The 26,445-nt window shown below is 44.2% G+C and overlaps 1 protein-coding gene across 2 annotated transcripts in view; it reads right to left on the reverse strand.

Annotated features, from left to right (window-relative positions):
- MGAT4B (alpha-1,3-mannosyl-glycoprotein 4-beta-N-acetylglucosaminyltransferase B) overlaps window positions 1–26,445 on the reverse strand; it is a 195,131-nt gene that overhangs the window by 59,685 nt on the left and 109,001 nt on the right. For both annotated transcript variants that reach the window (XM_075602044.1, XM_075602045.1), the window contains exons 2-5: window positions 12,203–12,382; window positions 11,176–11,316; window positions 6,689–6,822; window positions 2,485–2,531 (exon numbers count right to left, since the gene is read on the reverse strand). In XM_075602044.1, coding sequence (XP_075458159.1) covers window positions 2,485–2,531; window positions 6,689–6,822; window positions 11,176–11,316; window positions 12,203–12,382 — 502 coding nt within the window. The remainder of the gene's footprint in view (window positions 1–2,484; window positions 2,532–6,688; window positions 6,823–11,175; window positions 11,317–12,202; window positions 12,383–26,445) is intronic.

Consider the following 26,445-nt stretch of genomic DNA (forward strand, 5'->3'; position numbering starts at 1 on the left):
TACAATGCTTCCACTGCACCCAGCGATTCTGGGTAATGATATGCAAATGAGCACAGTACATGCAGACATTTACAAACTGTCTTACTGCAAGACAGATTAGACCAAGATTGTGAAAATGGAAGCATTATTAAAAATATACACAGTCTGATCTTTTTTTTTTAAAGTGGCAAATAATCTATATATGCTAACAAACATATCTGCCATGAATCCACCTTGGTCCTAGAAGGGGGTGTCCCTTGAATCTGGGGTATTAGTGGTAACCGTAACTGTATATTCCGCCTCCGCTAGTCATTCAGTACTTGAAGGGTCTAAATATCTGTATATATAGCCCTCTGCATGTAGTGCAATAAGTTGCCGGTTCCCCTGGTTAATTGTACTTGTATTGTAAATAAACAAAAAACTATTACTGAACCAAACCAAAATGTATATGCTAGAGCCAGGGTAGTTCATAAGGAAATCACCGCTCTGCAATCCTTACAATCTAAATAGAGCTGTGATATTACTGGTCTCTCTGTTACTTAAATGTTACAGTTCAATTCTAAAGTGCCTAGTTTAATAAATAAACCAAGATTTTTTCAGGGTCAAAGGTGTGCTACAGGGGGGAGAATAAACTGCTGGTTGACCGATGGCTCATCCATCAAAACAAAAATAAAAAGGAAATCAATGCAGCAGGCAGAAAGCGCAGTCTTAGATAACTTCTGGTTATTTCAGCAGCCCATGCTACACAATGAACCCATTACAAGAAACCCATTATCCCTTGATAACCGTCCATTATCGGAGTGTTGGCAGGAGCTGCTCGTCACAGCAGAAGATACATTTTCAGTTCTTTGAGAGAGGCCTTGGGCAGAAGGGAGATCCTTTTCCTACTTATGTTTGATTCTTGAGAGGGTTTAGGCTTTTAAGTTTCTTGCGGAGGATTTGATCTTGGAAAGTTGCAGCCGCAGGCATCACAGACTTGACAGAACAACCTTTTTTTCCCCCTTGCTTCATTAAGTGGAGAAGACTAGCAGGTTAGAACTGGCCTCTAAAATAGGTGCCCCATATCAATATGAGCAGTAACCATGTGTGACCTGGGCAGAATCCGTGTTCTTAGAGGACCTAAAATTGCTGGACATTATACCTTCGGCAGTGAAATAGTTAACCCTTTTCATACTGTTGAGTTATGATGTATTATTTTTTTCCATTAAAGCAGCAGTTCAAGCAATATCCTACATGTGATTTTTTTTTAATAAATCAGTTCTGTATGTAGCCCTGTACTATGAGAAAATACTTGTAGCATTTAAAAAAAAAATGTTTTAAAAACATTTGTTTCTAAGGCCTCGGCCATTTTCCTTGCTTGCTGGCGGAAGCGCGCTCCCACTCAGCACTAAGCCCCTACAGCCGCAATTAGAGTGGCTTTAGTAGGGGCTCACCTGCGCTTCTGCGCGCTTGCGGAAGCGCAGGTCTTAGGGGAATTTAAAATTCCCCTGCTTGCCGGCGAGACAGGCCGGTCATGTGAGCAGTTCGCCCAATGAGGGCGAACCAGCTCCGTGACGTCACTGGCCCGCCCCCGGCCAGTGACGCGCCCGCCCCCGGACCGCCTGCTGAGAGCGCTTGCGGTAAGCAACCGCAAAGCAAGGGAAAGCACCCGCTTTCCCTGAGCCTCAGCGGTAAGCGTGTCCGAGGCCTAATGTAGGGAGCATTCCCAAAGTGACAGCCCCTTCCCCTTCTGATAAGCTCTGGCTATTGAGCCCCACCCTCTCCCTAGCAGTCCACCAATTGTATCTAGTAACTGTCCAGTCAATCATATTCTAGGAACTACATAAATAACCCTGAGCAAGCAATCTATTAGAGTCGATTACAGGAGAACGGATCGATCTGCAGCTGAGCTAATCACTTGTCAGTGTGCAGATTGTATTGATGCACATATTGAATGGGAAAATATATATATATATATTTTTTTTTTTTTTTTTTTTTTTTAAACGGCAGCTTGAACTGCAGCTTTAACATACAAATGCATGTCACAGTTGATTAAATGATTAGGGATGCTATGATGACACATTTAAAAAAGATGAACATTGTAGATAGAAATAACATTGTGCATGTTCAAAAGTATTCAGACTGTATTGTTTGTCATTTTGCGTGCATACACTCACCTAAACAGTGCATGCAATGTCTTTATATAATGTATACCCCTGTTCACTTAAATACATGTTACAAATACATACAGTAAATATATTGTCATCATAACTCTATGACCAGGACATACTTGAAAACGAGAGGTAACTCTCAATGTATTACTTCCTGGTAAAACATTTTATACATAAATAAACTTTCTTCCCAACGTTTTCAGTTCTCTCTGCAATATTTTGTTCTATGATCACAGCGAACACTAGTATTTGGAAATACACACATGCATGGGTAATTTCCATCCAGAAACAGACAAACAAACATACATACATACATACATACAAAAGGAGAAAACACACAACAACAAAAACTTACATGTTTTTAATGTTTTCTGCCACTCCAGTAGCATACTGGGCATCAGTCTGCAAAGCAAAAATAAATTAATAGAAGCAAAAGCATTTTTAACAGTACATAGTAACGATACGGGACGAAAAGAAAAATTAAGAGCCTCTGATGAAGTGTTCAGCGTGAAACGAGTTGGGCTTTTTCTAGTGTTCGATACAAGTGCACTATTTTAATGAGATGTTTTCTAATAAAGCTTGAACGTTTTCAAAGACAAAATCTGTTTGGGATCCTGTGACGATCTAAGTACTCTCTCCCTGCACGGAGTGCGACTCATTACATCTCTCGTTTGTTCCCCCTGAGCTGTGGGAAGCTCGGATGCCAGCACCAGCACCATGAGCCAGGCAGTGAAATTTAAAGCTGCAGTTCAGTCAATATCCTGCATGTGTGGTTTTTTTAATAAATCACTTCTGTAGTAAGAAAAAATACTTTTAGCATTTTCTGTTTTTAAAAAAACAACTTTGAAAGACCAATTTTCTTGTATTCTATTTTAACAGCCATTTGCTAAGGCACTGCCCCTTCATGTCCTGTCACAAGCCCTGGCACACCCCTTTGTCAGCCCTGCCCTCCCTCTAGCACATGTCAGTGCAGGAATGCTCATTAATATTCATGAGCTTCCACTGACAGACAAGCAGATTATAAACAAATCCCAGCTTTTAATATGTAACCAAATTTCGACCTATCAATACATGGAGAACGAATTGACCTGCAGCTATACAGTTCTTTAGGTAATTAGAGATTGCACACATGAAACTATTGAAGTAAAAAAATAAATGTAAAAAAAAAAAAAAAGACTGAACTGCAGCTTTAAAAGAGAACTGAGCTTTGGAACTATGCAAGTACCGTTTTGGAGCTTTTTGAAAGTCATTTGGATGGACTACGTTTTCAGGGGTTATGGAGCGTCTAGAAGTTCGATTTTTCATTAAAAGAAGAATGTACCCCCTATTCAATATTTTCAGAAGGGTGGTAACACTTAATGCATCAGCTGAATTGAAGTGGATGCATTAATAACTATGCATTACCTTGCTTCCCACTTTAGTTTGAGGCTTCAGATGTTTCACTGTATTCCCACAGTTCATAACCTACAATTTTCTAGTATTACATATTTGCCAAAATATGCGTCAAATCATAAAAATGGAATTTCAATTCTCTTATGAAACGGATTTCTATATTTTGCTTAGCAAGCTCATTTACATGAGCTGGACACAAATAAAACAACCACCATTGACCTTTTATATATTGTTTGCTTACTAATGCTTTATCTCTTGTGCAATGGTGGGTATTATTCATCTACAAAGATGCCGGAGGCCAGAAAACAAATACACTATAGATAAGCATATAAAAATGGAAATGGAGAGAAAAGCTCCAGCAAGATGCTTGACACACATTGTTGGAGGTGGCCTGTTGCGAATTCCAGCTTGTGTGAAACAAAGTCCCTGGAGTTCAAAAGGGAATTTACTACAGTACTGATGGAGACGACCAAACTACTCCAGTCCCATTATATGTTTGCACAGCTATATTTGCAAAGGAAACACACAGAAAAACGACGACATCTATTCATCTTTAGAAGACAGATTCTCTGGGAGCGGGAAGGATTTGTCCTAGAAGTTGATGAATGATGGTTAGGGAAGGAGATTGTATGGCATTTAAACCAGAAGACCCCAGTTTGAGGCACGGGTGTGTAACTTGTGTGCCGTAGGTGCCAAATATTCGATTGTAACCTCTTTAGGAAAAGGGCTCATGGTACATGTCACTGCTACATAAATAACATTTCTATCACTATTTTATTGAAAATGGAATTACAATTATTATTATTATTACTTTAAAATAGGTTCTTCCCCATTTTGGTTTTACAGCATAAACCTTTATAAAACCTGGTACCAATAACCTTTTCCACTTATTTACGGATATTATACCATTATTTATGTACTTTAAACAACACTTAGTCCTGATAGTTTTAGGCATAAGTAAACAGAGCGATTATATAATGCTTTGAGCAGATTGAGGGGATTCCAATTTAAAATAGATTCTGTATATCATTTTTGCTCCAATCGTTGCTATTGTTTCATTTGCCTGTTTATTGTACTCCTTTTACAAATGATTAACTCAGCATGGATGAGCTGCGATATGTTTAAGCTGAAAAGTGGCCAAAAGGAAAGGTCACACAAGCTTGGAAACTTAAGTGCCTTAAATTAAACAACAACACCAGGGTGACAATGTTACAGTGTGTTCAGAGACAAGAGAGATCTACAGTACAGTTGACATGATCTGTTCTCCTGTTAGAAGCACATTCTGCAACTATATTTATCTGCACTGTTAATGCAATTACTGCACATGAATGGAAAGCCAGAGAAAACTACCAAAAAAGGAAAATGTACATAAAACTGGCTCCACCTTCTCTGCCTGTAACAAGAGATTGCAATATATTAATTCTCAGGAGCTCCCTCCATTTCTGGAGAACTAGGTTACATCATCCTTATCTGTTCCTGATTGCAGTTGGTTATCCCTTATTCCCAGGAGGAACACGAGGTACAGGTGCAGAGAGGATTTGTTCAGAATCTGTAATGATGTAAAAGGATGAGCTTTTGTAACCTACTGTAGGTCTCCAGCAATGCTCTATTGTCTGATATTGTTTACTATGAGCAGTACAGTAAAGGCAGACTCCCTGAAAAAGCATCATTTTGTTTGTTGCCTGTGACGCATTCTCTCACAGGTCAGTCTTTGGTCTTCAACCAGGGTTTATAGCTGTCCTCTAGGGCAGTGTTTCCCAAAGCCAGTCCTCACGTAACCCCAACAGGTCAGGTATTAAGGATATCTCTGCTTCAGCACAGATGGCTCAATCAGGCGCTCAGTCATTTTGATTGAGCCACCTGTGCTGACACAGGGATATCCTTAAAACCTGACCTGTTGGGGGTACTTGAGGGCTGGAGTTGGGAACCACTGCTCTAGGGGAATGTATCAGTGCCATCTGTAATAAGGGATGATCGGGAAATGTTTGAGCTTTGGGGGAGATCAAAAAGCAGTAGCCAAGCACGCCAGAAAGGAAAGAGTCAAAAGAACCAAGTGAAAGTCATTTTAATGACTTAAAGAAGTCCTGCTGCTATGACTTTAAGTCATTAAAAGGACTTTCACTTGGTCCTTTTGACTTTTTCCTTTTTTGGCGTGCTTGGCTACTGCTTTTTGATTATCCCTTTATCCTAACCAAATTTTTAGTTTTAGCCCCCCGCCCCCCCCCCTTTTTTTTTACAATTCTTGAGTTCCTACACCATTTTTGTGTCCATCCCAAGATACTGGCATCGGAATACTTTTTTGCTTGAGCTTTGAGGGTCCAATGTATAATTTTTTACTGTTTGTGTGGTCATATAGAAGGGTTATATCCCTGAAATGTTATAACTGTGTCTTTTGACTGGGTAATTGCATATATTGTAAGCATTGAATGAATATATAATCTGGGTATTACTGACAGAGCAAATACCCCTTACTCAATATTCGGCAGCAGGCTCCTATGGAAGGCAATTAGATAAATATGTAGTCACACATAATAATATTGGTGGAAAGTGCAGGCATTCAGACATGTAATATCTTTTCTACCACTTTACAATATAGATTTTATAGTACAAAATATGTTGCAAACCTCTGCAAATTTAAGCCCACAAGCTTAACTATTAATTAAACATTAATACACAAGAACCAGCATTGTGGCGCGCGCACACACACACACACACACACACACCACTCATATCTACCAAAGTTCAGAAAAATGCAGCGATTCAAAAATTCATGCGATTCAGGTGGAGTATTAGGAGGGGGAAAAAAATACACAACCATATATTCGAGTAAGATCAATATCTACAAGACAAAAATCAACAGAGAATTGTAGAAGGACCATACTCCCAGGTTTGGTCTTTGTCCTTTAATATAAAAAACAAAACAACCTTTAGCTCCCTTGGGCTGTAAGTGCCCCCTGATCCTCGTCAAACAACAGACCAAGGTTGGGGCTTATCGCTGTTTGTCAGAGCTGGGCTTGGCAGTCTGCCCTGGAACAGACTTCCTGGCATGTCCCAACTACAAGCTACGGTCAGGGTCAATGATGAGTCAATGTCTGCTGGTGTTCTAGGATGCTGAATAAGGGCAGAAAGGGCTGACAAAAAAAAAAAAAAATATATGGTCCTGTTACCTCAGCAATTAGCACCACAATCACGCAGTCCTCTTTCTCCTGCTGGTTGAGCTCGGAAATCAGGGAGCTGAGGGTGTCTGTCAGGTAGGAGTGAACTTCCCTCCTCACACTGGGAATTCCCATTACTATAGACACTGGGCAAGGACAAACAGATGTTTAAGTTAACAGGCAAAGACACACCTTAAAAAAGGAATTCAATACGATGTATAAAAGCAGCTGCAACACAATCACAGTCGAATTTAATATCAACTAATCAGAAAATAATCAAAAACCTGGATATATTATAAAAAAAAAAAAAAAAAAGAAAAAAAGAATACGGATTGTAATGAAATTAAAAAAAAAAAAAAAAACAGAAAATATTCAGTATTTTAATAAATCTGGTACACCAGAGGTTAATTTTAGGCCGTTGTTTTTATAGCGGGTCAATACCTGGCCTAGTTTTATATTTGTCCAGATGGTGAGGTTATCTGAGAATGACCCCCTCTAGGATGATGGGGGATTGAAATATGGCGTCACAACTTCTTCTGACAGCAGAAATCAACAAAGAAACCTTCTAATCCTGAAATTAGTAACAAAGGAGGTAGAGGGAATACGTGGTATGATACCTTTTATTGATATGTTAGAAGCTTTCCAACCACTGAGGGTCTTTCTTTGGTTATGGCAGAAATACGGGAACACAATATTATATATCAGCGGTGCGCAAAGTGGTGGGCGCTAGATTAGTCGGGGGGGGCTGTTGAAGAGGCACGACGCTCTTCCCCGAAGCATTTAAATGAAATGTCGGGGGAGCGAGTGAGGCCCCTGCAACTCTAAAATTTACCTGAACTCTGCCAGTGTCACTGTGTCCATGGCAACGCGGCGGGGTCATGTGATGTCACAGACGTCAAATGACAGTGTGGGTCACGTGACGTCATCCCGCGGCATCATTTAACGCTGCGCGAGGTAAGGAGGGGGGCTCAGAACGGAGAGGAGCAGGGAGGGGGGACGCAGCAAAAAAAGTTTACGTGCCCCTGTTATATACAGTGCTTGTAAGAGGGATATCTGGTTACAATGCATGTTGAGAGGAAGTGGGAAATAATAAGGTAAGAGTAGGTAGCCTAGTGTGAAAATTCACAGACACATGGAAGGCTTTACTCTATTGAAATGCAAAGGGCAGCCTAGACACTAATCACCAAGGAGACGAAAGTGGGGAGTGGAATGGGACAAGACAGTATGTGTATAAATATCTATCTATACATAAACCAACAATAAGTATTTGATCAAATCTTGAAAGACATTCTTGTGGGTGTGGCCAGGACTACAGTCCTCATGTTTAAGTTGACTAAATATGAAATATCATGGTTTTAACAACCATTCACGAGAATTACAGATGGATCTTTGTAACATTTACAATCGGGTGAATCTAATAATGCCCAACACTTCATGTTTATGAGGTTGCAAAGGATAGATAATCATTTGTCACTCAAATTCAGGAGGAAGCCAGTAGAAAAAATTGTCTTTTTACATATGGCCAACTCACCCTGCTGATATGAATCATGTTTTTTGAAGTATTATAGGCAGGGCTCGACAAATGCAGTCGCCCGGGGCATTATGGCCGCTGTCAACTGCTTACTTATGGCAGTGTCTCCAGGTCTTCTTCATCTTGATCTTTAAAATCATATTTTTCTCCTGCAGCACTATACAAAACGTCCACACAGCGTCGTATGACACGCGTAGCCATGATAACAGGAGGCTGTGTGACGTCACAGCATCCCGTTGCCATGGCTGCCATTTTGAATAGTGCTGCAGGACAAAAACATGATTTTAAGGCGACAAGACAGCAGAAGGCCAGGAGACACCATAAGAATTCCGCAGAATGCCTCAGGTAAGTGTCGTGGGGGTGGGGGGGGGGGTTGCGAGTGGGTTTTGGCCCAGTTTGTCGGGCCCTGATTATAGGTATAAAGATATTGGATATTTCATATGTACAGCCAGCTTTTTATTCAAAAAGAAAGTAATTATTTCCTTAAGCCACAGGTTCTCAACTCAAGTTCTCAAACCCCCCGCCCCCAACAGGTCAGGTTTTCAGGATATCCGTGCTTCAGCACAGGTGGCTCAATCAATTGCTCAGTTGAAGACTGTGCTGAAGCAGGTATATCCTGAAAATCTAACCTGTTGGAGGGTCTTGAGGACTGGAGTTGAGAACCCATGCTTAAAGCCATAAAAATGCTATCCAAAGATTGATGAAAGGGGAGGGGGGTGGTTGGAGATACAACCCAGAGGGTGGGCTTATGTTGTGTTCCAATGCAGGAAGGTCAAGATATAAGCCAGGCATTTGGTTTATGAAAGCAGAAATTCAACGTAGAAGGATGTGTTTTGTCTATTGCACATGTGGAGTTCCATATTTAATTTCAAGCCCCCTCTGAAGTAATCTGATGTTACGCAGTAACGCAATTAGACAGACCTATTTTACTCTGCATTTATTGTACTGCATGTTTCTGCAATATTTTTCTGTATTCCAAACAATGTACTATTTTTGTATATTAAATCTAAAAGTTTAAATAATGACGTTGAGCTCCGATTGAACGGTGCACTTTTTGAAGAGCGAGACTATATTTTCGGACACATTTTGCTACAACGGATGTGTGTGTCAAGGGCATATTTTCTTTAGTAAACATGGAACAAAAACCCTGCAAGAACATCTTGACATTTTTTGTTGGTGGTAGCAGCGCTTAAAGTTATATATTGTGATGGATCGAGGGTCGGTATTATTAATTCGAGGAACCTTGCATAGGAGAAAATTTGTCAACTGGATAGCTGTGTGTATTAACCCTCATCACATATACAAGTCACGTGCTCACAGGTGTGCCATACGTGACATGTATATTAATACAATGAGCAGTGTCCCTCTGCAGATTAAATCTCGATCTATTGAGGAAGGTCCCCACTGGAATCCACGTTGAGCATTTTAGTACATGGATGTATATGACAAATTAGCATTATTTTTATATACTGTATCCATTTCTTTTAAGGTCAAGTCACCTGACAAATTAAATGGTAGACAATCCCATTGTAGTTATGCCATGGTCTTCACACCTTTTTTCTAAAGTCTTGTCTGCCTGATGGTTCCCGTGATGATGTTTGGGAATTATTGCCAACATTTTTTATTTTTTGCAAAGCAACACTAGTGTTTTTCAAGCCTGAGGAAAGGGCAAGGAAGCCCTGAAACACTAGTGTTGCTTTGGAGATCCGTGTTGTGACTGTGTACCTTTTATTTGTAAACTTGCTATTAAACTTTTTGTAAAGTTATTTGCTTTGATTATATTGATTTTTGTAAGTTTACTTTCTTGAAATCCTAATAGAGGTAAATGAGAATTGTAATCCTAATAGAGGTATATTAGTATTTTATCTGGTAGTGTTAGAACCTGTGAACAGGGTCTGCCTTGTCGTGGCTCACAGGTTTACAATGCTTTGGCCAAAGGGTTAAATTAAATAACCTTTTTTCAAGAGAATATATAAATATTTTACTGTGTATTTTTGTCATATTGGATGTACCATTGGGCTTCTCTGTCGCTTGTTGAATACATTTGCCACGCTCAATAGCTCTCCTTTTTGACACTTATATACATATATATTTTGTGGGGGCTCAAGGGTTCCCAAAAATAGCTTGCTGGGGTTCTGTGTGTTTGTTATTTTCTTGTAATAAATAATTTTTTTCAACCAATGAGGTAGCCAGTTTTGATTTATATTTTTATGAGTGCTGGTCTGATCTAAAGGTTTCAGTCAAGGACTGAGCCACTGACTGAGCCACCTGTAATGAAGAAGGGATATCCTTAAAACCCGACCTGTTGGTGGCCTTTGGGGACTGGAGTTGGTTACCCCTGGTATAGTTGTTCCTGGGCTTTTGAGATCCAACTGCAGTATGAATAAAAGACATCTTGGGACATCTCAAAAGCCCATGCACAGATTAATGAAGATCTAGTATAGTGGTTCACTGAAAAGTTTTAAAACCTGTATCTAAAGCAGCAATCCTCCCATTGTAGGATTTTTCCCCCCATAAAATGAACCGCAATATTCCTATATATTTACCTGTGTGCGCTCTGGTAAAATGAAGGTAAAATCAATGATGGATAATGACGTCGTCCAATAGGATGCAGCCATGTCATGCACTGATGACATGGTGGCTCCCTATTGGCCTATGGTATTAAGGCTTGGATGGCAGCCGTACTGATTTTCCAGTGACAAGAAACACCAGAACATAAATAAGTAAATAGCTCAGGAACCAACACGGTTGCTGGAGCTAAACAGAGCGGTTCAGATCCAATAAAACATTAATAGGGGGATTGCTGCTTTAAAATAAATAAATAAATAATACATTAGTAGAGTATTCATTGACAAATCGAAAAACTGGTTTGGCTCAGAGCCCTGAGGAGAGGTTTGAGAGCCCCTCACCTTACACACTCTTACAAGTGGTGAAAAGTCCCCAGATATAATAACGTCCCGCTGTTTACCTCCAGTCCGACCCTGTCCCACGTGCACAGCTGGCTGAAGGCTGTTCTCCTTGGATAGCAAGTGTGGCAGATGGTGAAAGATGGTAGGTAAATGCAACACATTCTTGTTTGTGATATTCCACAGTTTTAACTTGGTTTCATCTTAAAGAGAAGGGAAAAACAGGAACAGGAAGATGGGATAAAGGTACACGGAGCTGGTAATCTATGAGCTAAAATTAAAGACCGTGCCCGAGCGTCAACAAAAATGCCACGTGGGGTATCACAGCCGCCCTCCCTCCCACTATTCAAGTCCTTACCATGTTACCCGCATCACGCTTTGATGGAACTAAATATCTGAATTATTTTTTTACGATCAACAGAAAAAAAAAAAACTGTGCCAAATACTTTTAAAAGAACGCTGTATTTAAGTATTTTTGTCCAAAATAGTCCGGGAGTTTTTGGTCTATGGCAAGTGCGTGCAAACTTTGTGCTGCGTCCCCCCTGCCTGCCAGCCCCTATGCTCCCGTCCCACCTAACCCAATGTCCAGCGTCAAATGACACGCGGAGGTCACGTCATTTGATGCACATTGCTATAGCAACGCACACGTCACATGACCCCGCGGCGTAATTTGAGGACGCGGCGCCAAGGAAAGGTAGAAGTCCGCCCCCCCCCCCAAAAAAAATAATCTTGCGCCCCCCACTTTGCGCACCCCTGGTCTATGGTATAAAATAATGCAACTAAATGTAATGACAAAGCTGTAAGTCCTTTCAAGGTGCCCTCATTATCCAGTGCATCCGTTCTGTCTTCTATATCATATGTAACAGTAATTGCAAAACTGTCAGCATTGTTTAAAAAACAAAAAAAAAAAGAAGCAGGAATGGAATATAAGATAAGGCCATATAAAATATAGACACATTATTTTAAAGCCAAGCTTCTGCCGTGGTTTCCTTTGAGGTGATGCAGGTCATGCCTTCATGAATCATATGCCTTGACAGCGGAGGGCAGTTTGCTACAGGAACTATCCTTGTAAAAAAACAAATGTCTCACCAGATAAGCTGCTCCATGTCCGGTTGATGTCGCGTAAGGCTTGCTTTTCGGATATGGCCCTTTTTATCTCATCCAGGACGAGGTTCAGCTCCTTGGACCGTTTCAGGTTCTCCTGTTCGGCAGCATGCAGCCGATCCCTGAGGGCCAGGAACTCCCGTTGATAAACATCCACCACATCCCCTGAGGAGAGAAGAGACAAAACATTTAAAGATGAGCTAATTTGGAAAAACAAAAAGTAAATGAAACCATTCCCTAACTGGGTCTCATTAATTTGTATATATTTCTATCCCAAGAGCCCTCTTTAAAATACCCAGATGGGATCCAAATGTTTAATAACGACTGAATATGAATTAAAACAGTTTTGAGTACCAGCTTCTACAGGCAATACAATTTCAAACTTGGGGTACCAATGAAAATTTTCATATACAGTATGAATTAACACTATTGTAAATTTGTATCTGGTGCAGTGTATGGTCAATTGTAATTGGCAATAGCAATCCCATGAACGTACTGTGTTACTTGTTTTCTCCAGACATCATTAACAGGTGCCAATGTCTGCGTAGGAAGTAGGGTGACCTCCAGACAGCCAAGGACAGGCTTAGACATCCCTAGCATTATAACTCCTATCTCAAAATAGAAGCTCCACCGCATCTATGGAACAATTAAGCCAGGACTGCCCTTGCTAAACAGGTGTGGTGATCTCAACAACACACAGTGAAAAATGTGTCTGGTGTTGCAATACAGGCCACATTTCAACATTTCCGAGTAAAAGGGCTGTGTGAGCTAATGTCCAGGTCCCTGTGTGTAATCCCCAATTTAAAAATTACAATAATGATTCATTTGAATAAGCCAAATGCAGTTCCTTGCATAGCAACATTCATCTATAAATAAAACCCACGGCATTCTGGCGAATCGGCTGTATAACACCCCTAGGTTCGCACCTTCCAGTAAAACAAGGAGCATATTATGGACTCAACTAGAATATGCTTCACTAAGTCCAGATCCCTTCAGAGATCCGTATAAAAGGTGAAATAGCCATTTACTCACAGTGATGAGTGATTAAGTAGAAAGACAAAGACTGTTTGCTAAAGTCAGAAAAGGCAAAATAGACCAGAAGCATCCAGGATAATAATATACAGCTTAGTGTCGACCATTCATGAATCCCAATGAATTCACCATAACTGTGGAGAATCAAACTCTCCATCAGAAGTAATGGCTTTGCAGCCTTTGTAAACTAATCTGTAATATTTCTAAAAAGAATATCAGCAAAGTTCAGGTCGTGAATGAAGCTTACACTTTCTTTTCTAAAAATTATTTTGCGGGATGACAGCTTTTTACTGTACAGTTACACTTAGGAACATATATTGAAGTTGCAACCAAGTGAAAGTCCAAATACATAGGTAGTATTTATGTTATTTGCATGTTAAACTGTAGGTTCATGCCTAACACAGGAACGAATATGAAAGTTGTACTGGTCTGGGAGGAATTAATCTAGAACTGTGATGGACATAAAATATACAATTCAGGGTTAAAAAGTTAAAAGTTTGACAGCAAATGAAAGGACAAAACTCTCATAGCCCGCAACAAAAAAATAAATGATTTATCTATGTAATAACTTCCATTGTGAAGATTGAATCACCATTAAAATTAATAAAGTGAAACTTTAGGGCCATTTGAAGGATGGGAATGAGGGTGGGAAGGGGTTTAGAAATGTTGTCTTTGACTTTGGGGAATGTTGTGGACATTGGAGTTCACTTCTCACAGGTGATAATGGATATAGAATTGATCATATAAATTATAGGGGTGCTTGTTTTCTCCTAATATACACCATTTATGGTTGCACATTGGCTTTAAAGGAAGACTTAAGTTTGATTTTGATTGTGGATTAGGTCTGGTTCTCCATTTTTTCTAAGTGAAACATACTTTAGAGCCCAATCACATGCAAACATATTTTGGGTGGTGGGACCATGGAAAGGATTTCATAGACAAAACAGCACATTTCATAAAAGGATATAACCCAGTCCTTGTGGCTATGTTTTAACAATGATTTTTTTGGCTTGGTCAGTTACAGAAGAAAAATTGAAGGCTTTTATAAATTAAATATTAATTACATTTATTATGAAGGCAAACAAAAGAAAGAGAGCACACCAAGGTAGTTATTTAAAATTATATTAAACAAATAACACATATTGGAACTCACAACGGAGTAAATAAAAGCATGCTCCAAATGGCTCCGGATAGGTTGTTGTGAGGATACAATGCAGTGGCGTTCTCTAATAGCCCACACCATGATTCCAACATCCACCGCTTACCAACGTCCGTGCTCAATATCAGAGGATAGAAGGGACGTGGTCTAGTTGTGTTTGACCAGGGGAAGAGCTTAAAGACGTATGTTTAACTACATATACACAAGCTTCTAATGTGATTGGATAATTAATATAGATGGGAGGACATGTTTGATGGAGGACGGCCAAGCACAAAAGAGTATTAGTGAATATTCCTCAATATGTGTTTTACAAATATATTAACACGTGAAAACCATTTAATATGATTTTATTTTATACTGTTAAATATTCCGTGTATTAAATCCAATAATACTCAAATATATGTATAACTAGCTGAGAGACCCGGCGTTGCCCGGGATGTAAATGCGTAATAGCGGAGGGGGGGGGGGAAGGGGAGTGGAGGGGGGGCAAAGGTGAGCGGAGGGGGGGGAAAGGGGAGAGGAGGGGGGGAAAGGGGAGTAGGGGGGGGAAGGGGAAGGGGGGGGAAAGGGAGGGGGGGGGAAGGGGAAGGGGGGGGAAAGGGAGGGGGGGAGAAAGGGGGGAGGGGGGGGAGAAAGGGGGGTGGGGGGGGAAAGGAGAGTGGAAAGTAGAGTGGGGGGGAAAGGGGAGTGGGGGTGGAAAGGAGAGTGGGGGTGGAAAGGAGAGTGGGGGGGGAAAGGAGAGTGGGGGGGAAAGGGGAATGGGGGGGAAAGGTGAGTGGGGGGGAAAGGGGAGTGGGGGGGGAAAGGGGAGTGGGGGGGGAAAGGGAGTGGGGGGGGGGAAAGGGAGTGGGGGGGGGAAGGGAGTGGGGGGGGGAAAGTGAGTGGGGGGGGAAAGTGAGTGGGGGGGAAAGGGGTGTGGTGGGGAAAGGGGAGTGGTGGGGGGGAAGGGGAGTGGGGGGGGGAAGGGGAGTGGGGGGGAAGGGGAGTGGGGGGGGAAGGGGAGTGGGGGGGGAAGGGGAGTGGGGGAGGAAGGGGAGTGGGGGGGGAAAGAAGGGGAGTGGGGGGGAAAGAGGGGGAGTGGGGGGGGAAGGGGAGTGGGGGGGGAAGGGGAGTGGGGGGGGAAAGAAGGGGAGTGGGGGGGGAAAGAAGGGGGAGGAAAGAAGGGGAGTGGGGGGGGGGAAAGGAGGGGAGTGAGGGGTGGGAAAGGGGGGAAAGGAGGGGAGTGGGAAAGGGGGGAAAGGAGGGGAGTGGGAAAGGAGGGGAGTGGGAAAGGGGGGAAATGGGAGAGGGGGGGGTGGAGAGCAGGGGGCATATGTATTGTCATAATTTATGTATCTGCACGTCCTCTCCCCCCCCCCGTCCGGGCGTCCGTGCCCCCGCTGTCTCGGCGGCTGGCCGCTCCCCCTTCTTGGTTCCCCGATGGCTCGGGGCTCACTCTTCGCTCCCCCGTTCCGCGTGAATCGGGGCTCGCTCCCCCGTTCCCCGTGACTCGGGGCTCGCTCCCCCGTTCCCCGTGACTCGGGGCTCGCTCCCCCATTCCCCGTGACTCGGGGCTCGCTCCCCCGTTCCCCGTGACTCGCTCCCCCGTTCCCGTGACTCGGGGCTCGCTCCCCCGTGACTCGGGGCTCGCTCCCCCGTGACGCGCTCCCCCGTTCTCCGTGACGCGCTCCCCCCCCCCCATGCGATCGCTTGGTCCCCCGATGTGTCGGACTGAGGCGCGTGCAGGCGGCGGCAGGAAGCGCGTGCATGTGTGGGCCTGGCCGCCTGTGGCACGAGGCTGCGCGGCTGAAATAGGTGAGTTACTGGGGCCATCGGTTGAGGCGGGACGCGCAGTGGCGTGACTTACCTGGGCGGGCGGGAGGTGTGTGTGTGTGTGTGTGTGTTTGGACCTTTGGCCCGTCACTCCGCCTCAGGCCAATGAGAGGTGTGCGGGGGCGGGCGGGCCAAGGGACCAATGAGATTGCTGCTAGGGACAGGGAACACACCACAGACAGGGAGACATACATACAATGCTTTCACAAATATATAGTAAGATATACATTTATAAGGGAAAACCTGTTATAAACGGTGTATAAAATAGTAAGTAAAAAATGTGCATAGAGTATGTGCAAATACATTAATATGGTCATATACTAGCCTACATCAATAAATACAGATAGAAGAGAAAAATGGCAGAGCACAACCGGAATCATCCAAACAAGAAAATTAGGAGGAAAGTGCGTTATCCATAAAAAGATGTAATAGTCATGGAAGGAAAAAGGGCAAGGCATTACCCTACCAACATGTTTCATGATACACAGAGCACTTTATCACATGCCTTGATAAAGTGCTCTGTGTAGCACGAAACATGTTGGTAGGGTAATGCCTTGCCCTTTTTCCTTCCATGACTATTACATCTTTTTATGGATAACGCACTTTCCTCCTAATTTCTTGTTCGGATGATTCCGGTTGTGCTCTGCCATTTGTCTCTTCTATCTGTATCCATCTCCAAGCACGGAGGCACACCCAGAGGTCTGGTGGGATCAACATGGATGCTGCTGCGAACTCGTGAGTTTTCTTGCTTGCTTGCTACATGGTCATATAATTATTCCACAAAGGGATTAGGGTACTGTTTATTGGGGTGATCATTAGCCTTTGGGTTCCTGGACAATTTGAGTGCCATCTATGGTGGTTTACCAACTAGGATCCACACCCAGTACCCCCCCTACAATCAAGAATATATCCCAGACCTCATATAGGATTCATCATCTTCATAACATTATCACTATAGCTGTATACAATTCTTAGCACCACGCATTACACTTCTGTACATCAATAAATATCATTGAATTAAAAAATATATATATATATATATATATATATATATATATATATATATATATATATATATATATATATATCATAAATTTCAATATAGATCCTACCGTTTGCTTTCGTATATTAAACAAGGAAACACACCTAATTACAATCCTATATAAATAAAATATAATCCTTCAAAAATGGCACACACTCAGAAAGGGAGGGATTGAATGATTGTTACCTCTATAGGATTGGGTTTTTCGTTTGTTTAATAGGTATGTAAACGGGATGGCCTGTTTGATATTTATGTTCCATGTCATATAACTGTGGTATAATTGAGAAATTATATAAATGTACAGCTAAACCCCGTTATAACGCGCCTCGTTATACCGCGATTCGGTTATAACGCGGTTTTCCCGTGGCTCCCGTTTTAAAAAAAAAATAAAAAAAAAAAAATTTTTTAAAAATTTTTTTTACATTTTTTTTTTTGCACACTGCACACACTCACTGCACACACACTGCTCATTGCTCACACTGCCACACTGCACACACACTGCACACTGCACACACACTGCTCATTGCTCACACTGACACACTGCACACACTCACTGCACACACACTGCTCATTGCTCACTGCCACACTGCACACACACTGCACACTGCACACACACTGCTCATTGCTCACACTGACACACTGCACACACACTGACCACACTCACGCACACTCACACACACTTACGCACACTCACGCACACTCACGCACACTTACAGACACTCACACACACACACACACACACACACACACACACACACACACACACTTAGACACTCACACACACTCACACACACTTACACACACTTAGACACTCACAGACACACACTCACACACACTCACACACACTTAGACACTCACAGACACACACTCACACACACTCACACACACTCACACACACTTACACACTCACAGACACTCACACACACTCACACACACTTACACACTCACAGACACTCACACACACTCACACACACTTACACACACTTACACACACACTCAGACACTTACCCACACTCACACACCCATATACACACACACACTTTCTCTCCCATATATACATACACACACACTCTCTCACTCTACACAGACGGGCCGCGACCAGCACCACCACCCGCTCCCCCCCCTCCTCCCGCGCAGGCAGCGGGAGCACCGGGGACAGCGGTGGGGAGAAGAAACCCCCCGCTACAACCTCCATGCAGGCAGCATGGTTCTGAGGTAAGCGGCGACCTGAGGGACATCCCCACTCCCATCTCCTGCCCCGCGGCCTGTCCCGCGGTGACAGGGTGAAGCGGGGACAGGAGGGACATCCCCGCTCCCATCTCCTGCCCCGCGGCCTGTCCCGAGGTGACAGGGGGAAGCGGGGACAGGAGGGACATCCCCGCTCCCATCTCCTGCAACGCGGCCTGTCCCGAGGTGACAGGGGGAAGCGGGGACAGGAGAGACATCCCCGCTCCCATCTCCTGCCCCGCGGCCTGTCCCGAGGTGACAGGGGGAAGCGGGGACAGGAGAGACATCCCCGCTCCCATCTCCTGCCCCGCGGCCTGTCCCGCGGTGACAGGGGGAAGCGGGGAGCGGAGGGACATGCCCGCTCCCATCTCCTGTCCCGCGGGATGAATATGCGCTAAAGCGCGGCGGCCATTTTTTTTCTCGCGACCCCGTTAGTAACGCGGTGGTCTCGGGGTGGACCCCGAGACCCGCGTTATAACGGGGTTTAGCTGTATTTGTAATAAATAGCTTCTTATAGTATACTGCTGCGGCACAGTTTATTCGAGCATTTGCCCGTTCTGTGCCGCAGCAGTAGCCTGGCGCGCGCCCGAGAGTGACGGGCGCGCGCCGAAGCAGCGGAAGAGCGCCCTCCGATCGGGGCGCTCTCCCTACCGCTGCCGGGTCCGCCGGGTCCCCCGGAACCCCCTGCCGCTGTCCCGCGATCGCGGGACACCAGGGCTCCCTCGGGGAGCCCCTGGACGCGCGTGCAGGGGGCGCACGCTCCCGAAGACGCGTGACCGCGCGGCGGCCACTAGCAAGCCGGGAAATCTCCCGGCTTGCGGATCTGGCCGCAGTGTGATAAACTGTGTCGCCAGTGTACATGTAGATATTTGTATTTTAATCATTAATTCACTTGGGATTTATAGATCCGAGACAATATTAATGTATTTGCGGAAACATGTATATTTTGTTACTTACAGTTTTATATACAAACATAGCTGACCTTACATTTCTGATTATGGGATTTGATGAACTCCTTCCTTAATATGTGACAATATGAAATTGTTAATCATACTATGAGCTTTTCCATTTTATGGAACACACATATTGCCTCTTATTAAGTAATAGTAGGGAGGAACAAATCCTGTCAGAAAACGATCTCCTAGGTCAGCGGTGCGCAAACTGGGGGGCGCACCCCTCTGGGTGGTGGGGCGGGAGATTCTACAGTGGGGGGGTAGGGGGGGGGGACGCGGGCGGTTGCAGAGGCCCCGCGCTCTTCTCTTCCCCCAGGCATTTAATTTAATGCCGGGGGATCGCGTGAGACACCTGCAACACTTCACTTACCTTGCTTCAGCCGGCTGTGTGACGCGCCACCATGGCAACGCGACGTTATGTGACGTGACATGCGTCAAATGATGCCGCGGGTCACATGACATGAAGTCACATGACCCCACAGCGTCATTTGACGCATCAGTAGAATCGAGGGGGGGGGGGAGAACGCAGGTAGTTTGCGCACCGCTGTCCTATATGAAGGAGATGACAGGAAAGGCCCCAATTGCATGCACTCATACACCTTAGTAAGAGCAATAGAGGGTTCAATCATGAATAGGCTGAGTGAAAGATAGTCCCTACGACGCTGCATCACATACTGAAGTGATATAGATATAGATATATACTGTTAAGAGGATGGCACATACAAGGTACGGTCGTGTATTGATACTCCTGGAAGGTTAGAGAACAAGCAACTATTCCCCTTCAGAACTGAGTGAAGGAATGGATTATAGTTCACAACAATAGAATTAAAAAAAGTTGGGACATATTGCTTGATATACCGACGTGAAATGTAAATATATAAATGACCCGTAACTGGTCAGCCGCAGGATTATGGGTCTGAGGCAGTGTATGCCTGTCAAGCCCTGGTAATTAGTACACCTGTGGCACTGCCACCGGTGGGCAGGGTATGGCTGTAGATCACTGGTATAATGTAAACCGTGATAGTACTACAAGGCTGGTTAGTATTGCAGCAAAGGGGCATTTGGGCAAAATGATAATACAGCTCCTAAGGCCTCGGACACGGTCAAAAAGACCGTGCTGAGGCGCGCTGAGGGGAAACATTATCCCTATCAGCGCGGCTTTAGACGGCGCATCCGCACGCGTGCGGAAATGCAGGAGACAAGCAAGTTTAAATTTTGCCGCTGAGGGAAGCGCAAGGCCGGTCACGTGACTGCCAGAAGCCAATGGCAGTCCGTGACGTGGCGCCCTAGCCCCGCCTCCAGGTCCGGCTCCCATCCGGCACACAAGCGCGTTCGCCGACGCTCATGCGGGGACACGAAAAATCTCCTGCTTAAGCAGGAGCATGAGCGTCAGCGCTGCCCAGCGCCGCTCCCTGCACCATGTCCCAGGCCTTAGGTGTGGTACCTGCTCAGGGGTACACTTATGAAGGCAATAGATCATGTACAAATCCCTGTTAGTTTGTTAGAGGCTCACAGGTGCGCTCCCTTCTGGGAATACATTAGGGGAGGCTGTAGGTCACTGCAGTATATAGAATACTACTAGCGTTTCAGGGGGTTAATGCTCCTTGTGGGTGGTAAGCACACCCCGTTCGGATAATCTGCTGGGTGTGCAAACCACTGGGTAACAAGATGCCTTATTTATGAACTGCTTGAGGACGCGATGGAGCATTCGAAGGAGGTCCCGTTGGCGGCAGCAGCAGATTACCAGTCTCTGCTAAATTCACTTGAGGCTCACAAGAGCGCTTCCCTGTGGGAATAAAGAAGGGGAGGCGGTGGCTAGCTGCAGTATATTAAATGCTACCAGACTTTCAGGGGTTAATGCTCCTTGTGGGTGGTATACACACCCCATTCGGATAATCTGCCGGGTGTGCAAACCACTGGGTAAACTAGATTCCTTGTTCGTTAATTCAAGGGAGTCCTCTGTTAGTAAATGGCAGCAGAATGTGGTCACAGTGTAGCAGTACAACATGAGTCTTAAATCGGACCATTGTAAGGATAATACTGTCCCTACATACTTAACAAGGAGCATTAACCCCTGAAACTTTGGTAGCATTCAATATAAGGCTGCTAGCCACCACGTCCCCTCCTTTATTCCCATAGGGGAGCGCACCTGTGAGCCTCAGCAAACAGAGATTTGTACATGGTCTATTGCTTTCATAAGTGTACCCCTGAGCAGGTACCACACCTAGGGAGTTGTATTACCATTCTGCCCCAACACCCCTTTGCAGCAATACTAACCAGCCTTGTTGTAGTACTATCAAGGTTTACCTTATACCAGTGATCTACAGCCATACCCTGCCCATCGGTGGCAGTACCTCAGGTGTACTAATTACCAGGGTTTGACAGGCATACACTGCCTCTGACCCCTAATCCTGCGGCTGACCAGTCACATATTTACATTTCACGTCTTTAAATCAAACAATATGTCCCCACCTTTTTTTATCCTATGGTTTTATTAAACATTGTTTTTAACTATAATCCATTCCTTCACTCAGTACTGAAAGGGAATAGTTGCTTGTTCTCTAGCCCACCAGGGCTATCAACATACGGCCATACCTTGTATGTGCCATCCTCTTACCAGCCTACATACATCACTCCAGTATATGATGCAACTTCGTAGGTACTATCCATCGCTCAGCCTATTCATCACTGAGCCCATTATTGCTCTTACTGGGGTGTACAAGTGCATGCAATTGGGTCCTTTCCTGTCATCTCATCAAGGAGATGGCTTCCTGACAGGGCTGCTTCCTCCCTATTATATCTCATTTTCCCCTAGTGCGCCGACCCCAACCAACATTTCACCGTCTAGGTCGAGCTGGTATCACTGTTCTCTCTCGTTGGGCTCCTATTAAGCAATATTCACTAATAGTTATTCTTGGTTGGTCATTCTTAACCAAACACTGTTTATATTTACAATGTACTATAAGTGTTTTATTGATTGTCCTATCACATTACAAGAGCGTTTGTATGTATTTATTTCATCATACGACCAAGCTCTTCCCCTGCCAAACGCGTAGAGATTCACCTTCAGGACATCACTTCAGCTCCTCCGATGTTGAGCCTGGACTTTGGCATGCTGTGAGAACTCCACTACACAGCGTCATCACAACAACATATCGGGAGCACCATCCAAGCAAAGCTGCAAGAGGAAGTTTGTCATTGTGGATGCAGAGGAAGAGGGCAGCTTTTCATGGAGGATCCAGTTTGAATAACATTTCAAATTAACAGTGGAATAGAGTGTTTTTTGTTCTGATTTTCAAGCAACTGGATAACAGTTTGGGTAATTGCTATCTACAGAACAGCAATGGCCTCCAGCACATTACATGGGGACCTCACAGACTTCTGTTGAATCCGATTCCGGGATCTCAAGGTTTGAGAACCTTGGAGAAACTGTAGCTGTGATGCATTGTTTGAAAGCAAAGGTCTTATAACAAATTCTTGAACGGTTCAGTAAAAAGAAACAAAATGATTTTAGCAACCTTATGATGTTATCTGATCACAAGGGCTACCGCACCGTAACCCTTTTATCCAGTGTACATCTTGACACTGGCATTCATTTTTTTGGGGAGGCGACTGCTCTTCAGGTTAAAATCCTACAATGCATTTGGTTACTTCGGGAACACTAAAACTTAAACATTACCTGCCGAATACTAAAAAAAGAACCCAAATTAAAATCCCTAAATATGTAACTGCCAATGCCACTCTTTGGTGGGACACACCAACAACACACAATAAATGAGGAAGGATACTGAACTTCAAAAAAAAGTCAGTACTATGAAAAATTTAAAGATAGAAAGTCGATATGAGCACACGATTTTCAGAAAACAGCCGTTTCCTGTCAAATGCAGCACACCTGGCTCACGAAGCATAAACCTCATACCAAAGTCGAGATGCACATTTTTATTGACACACGACTTTTAGGAAGAGCTACAACTGGGGGAAGGTGGTGTGAGGTGGCTGCTGAAATAGTCTTTTGGTTTTAATGACTGCCTCCTTTGTCGCCTGCAGTGGACTTTTCATGGTGCTCTCAGAATTGACAATAGCTACGGCTCCCACTAGGTATATGAAGGTGTCTCGTGCTGGGAGATGCAAGGAGTGAAGCAGCTCGGAGGTTGTTCGACAGTAAGAAAGTCCTCAGTCTCTCCGTTTACAATAATTAAAATAAAAAAAATAAACTCACAAGATATGAGATTCATTTAGATCACTCTGCTAGTAAGTATAAATATATATATATTTAAGGATACAAGTGTCAGGGTTAAAGGGAAGTTTGTTCTCCAACAAGCTTTTGGGTTTCTCTCCAGTGCTGGCACTTTGCACTATAGCAGGGGTGCCAACTTCATGCCTCAAGAGCCACCAACAAATCAAAGTTTAAGGATATCCCTACTTCAGCACAGGTGACTCAATCAGTGGATCAGTCACATTTGCTGAAGCAGGGATATAATAAAAACCTGAACCGTTGGTGGCCCTTGAGGACTGGAGTTAATCACCCCTGCACTAGAGTACAGAATGGGTTCCCATCTTCACTGCCAGTGTCCAGCATAGCACTGCACAGACCTGGACTGAAGAACTAATGTAGCAAATGGTCCAAAACGACAAACCTTGATGTTCTTAATTGTCCCCTTTCAGAAACCTTATTTTGCTCTATACAGGGAGTTTCACTTTGTTTTTATATTGATGTGTTTGAGGGACAGAAAAAGGTTGGATTTCCTGCATCTCTTCCAAAATGTGTTGTGTGGGTTTGCATCTGTATTTATCAGTTCAGCCTATTTGCACCCAGAGAATGATAGCGCAAGGAATGAACTAGCAGTACAGACACTGGCTTTCAAATAGGAAAACCTTGTTTGACACAGAGTTCCAGCTTCTTGTGCCTTTGGGAACATCACTTCAGCCCCCTGTACCTCAATCAGCACATTGAGAATGTGACCAAGAATCCTTCTCCGAGATGAACGGAAATTACTAAACAAAATAAGACATTTTACCCATTATATATATGTAGTCAGGGTCCCTCCGGTCCCCGTCTCCCGGTTCCTTTCCCCCTTGCGTGTGTGCTGCTGCGGGGGCGAGCGCTTTTCCGGGGGCTCACGGTGACATCAGTGGCAGGGCGCCACCATCTTTGATGTCCTCGCGCGTGCGCGGAGGCTTGCAAAGGCACAGACGCGAGGCAACGGCCATTTTAGTGTGGGAGAACTGGCACAAGAGGCGTTCTGTAGTGCAGGGAACCCTAGAAGTCGCGCATGCGCAGTTAGGGCGATGAGGTGGCCATTACAGGGTTGCACAGGCTCTGTGGAGTAGCGGCGGCCATTATACAGCGCGCACGTGGCCCTAATGTTAAAGAGGCCCCTAAAGGACTACAATTCCCAGCAGCCTCTGGGGACTGCCCTTTCACCCCTATCACCTGCTGCATTGAAGCCAATAGGGTTTACAGATTCTCCTGCAGCAAAGGAGATACAATGTTGCGTGCTGGAGTCAGGAAGTTGACAGTGGAGCACGAGTGTGTCAGTTGGTGCTGGGATAAGGTAGGGGGAAGGATGTATAGGTGCAGGGAGCAAGTGGCCCCTTGCACTAGGCCAGAAATCCCCCCTTAGGCCCCAGCTAGACCCCACTCCCCTTCAGCTTGTGACTGCTTCTTTGCCCTGTTAGCAGTCAGCTTAGTTAGGGACACATCTGCAGTGCTGTATGCACTGACAAGAAGGGTCAGTGCTGCTGTGAATCATTCTCTGCAGAGCAGAGACAGAGACTGTCTAAGCGGTGAGCTTGCTCAGAAGGAGACCCCCATCGCTGAGGCTTCGGCGCTGGACACAGACGGGTCCTCTTCCACAATTCTGCGGTACCCTGTTGCAGGAGAGCCGGGCAGGTATTATCCAAGTCACCAAGTGCACCACCTATACATTTCATCTTAGTGGGCAGCGCTGTCCCACACATGGGTGGGGTTGCGGGACTCTTGGGACTTTGGGTACACAGACTTTGGGAATATTGTGTGGGGTTAAGGCCCTGCGAGGGGTGTGGATAGTTGTGCTTAGTAATGTTGCAGGGTGACACTGAAGTTATGTACTGTTGATGTCATATTGTTGATGCATGTGTATTGTGTTATCTGCCCATATAGTAAACCTGTGTTATATATACCTTGGTGTATGTGGTTCATATATGTGGGTCCTGTGTAGGGGACATTCTACACTCCTAGAATCCTGCACAGGTGAAGGCGCTGTAATTATAAGATCGTTCCAGAGGATTCACCCCAGGCTCTAACTAGCGGAGGCTCAGGCCTCCTCAGGCCTCCTGTGAGCCCTCCCCCCTCACATGCACTCTATATGCGATTGAGTGGGGGAATACCCGTTACACATATCTGACATTAGTTTATTTCTATTCCTTTGACTGCTTTGTAAATTTAGGTCAGGTGGAGACATATCCGTGACAGCTACTATAATGTGGATAGAAACAACAAACAAACAAACGTGTCCTGATCAAACAGGAGGCTACATGAAATGATATGCCTTTGAACCATTACTGTTTGCTGTGAAGTGCCTGCAAACCAAAAAATAAAATAAAATCAGTTACACACATTGCTTAATTCTTTATGAGAAATGACACGTACACAGCGAAAGGGAACAAATCAATTCTAGCAGCAAGAACTAGAATGGGTGAGAGTTTTTTAAAGGGACATTTGTGTGATTAAAACAATCTTTAAACTGAGAGGGTCTTCCGGAGTGATGTGCGTTACATCAAAGCGCAAATACGTTTTGTTCGACACAAAGGATTACCTGGGGCTAGTGACAAGGGATCTTAAAAGGGTCCTTATTTCATGTGTCATATTGGTCTTTTAGAGATAGAAATGGCAGTGTCACATCGAAACAAAGATGTAAAGAATGGAAATGAGTCATGAGAGAATGAGGCGCTTGGTTTTATAGCCATCGAACAGATATGAAAAATATTAAAAAAAAAAAAAAAAAACTTAAAAATGGTAAGA

The sequence above is a fragment of the Ascaphus truei genome, chromosome 5, assembly GCF_040206685.1.
Source record: "Ascaphus truei isolate aAscTru1 chromosome 5, aAscTru1.hap1, whole genome shotgun sequence".
Taxonomy (NCBI): Eukaryota; Metazoa; Chordata; class Amphibia; order Anura; family Ascaphidae; genus Ascaphus; species Ascaphus truei.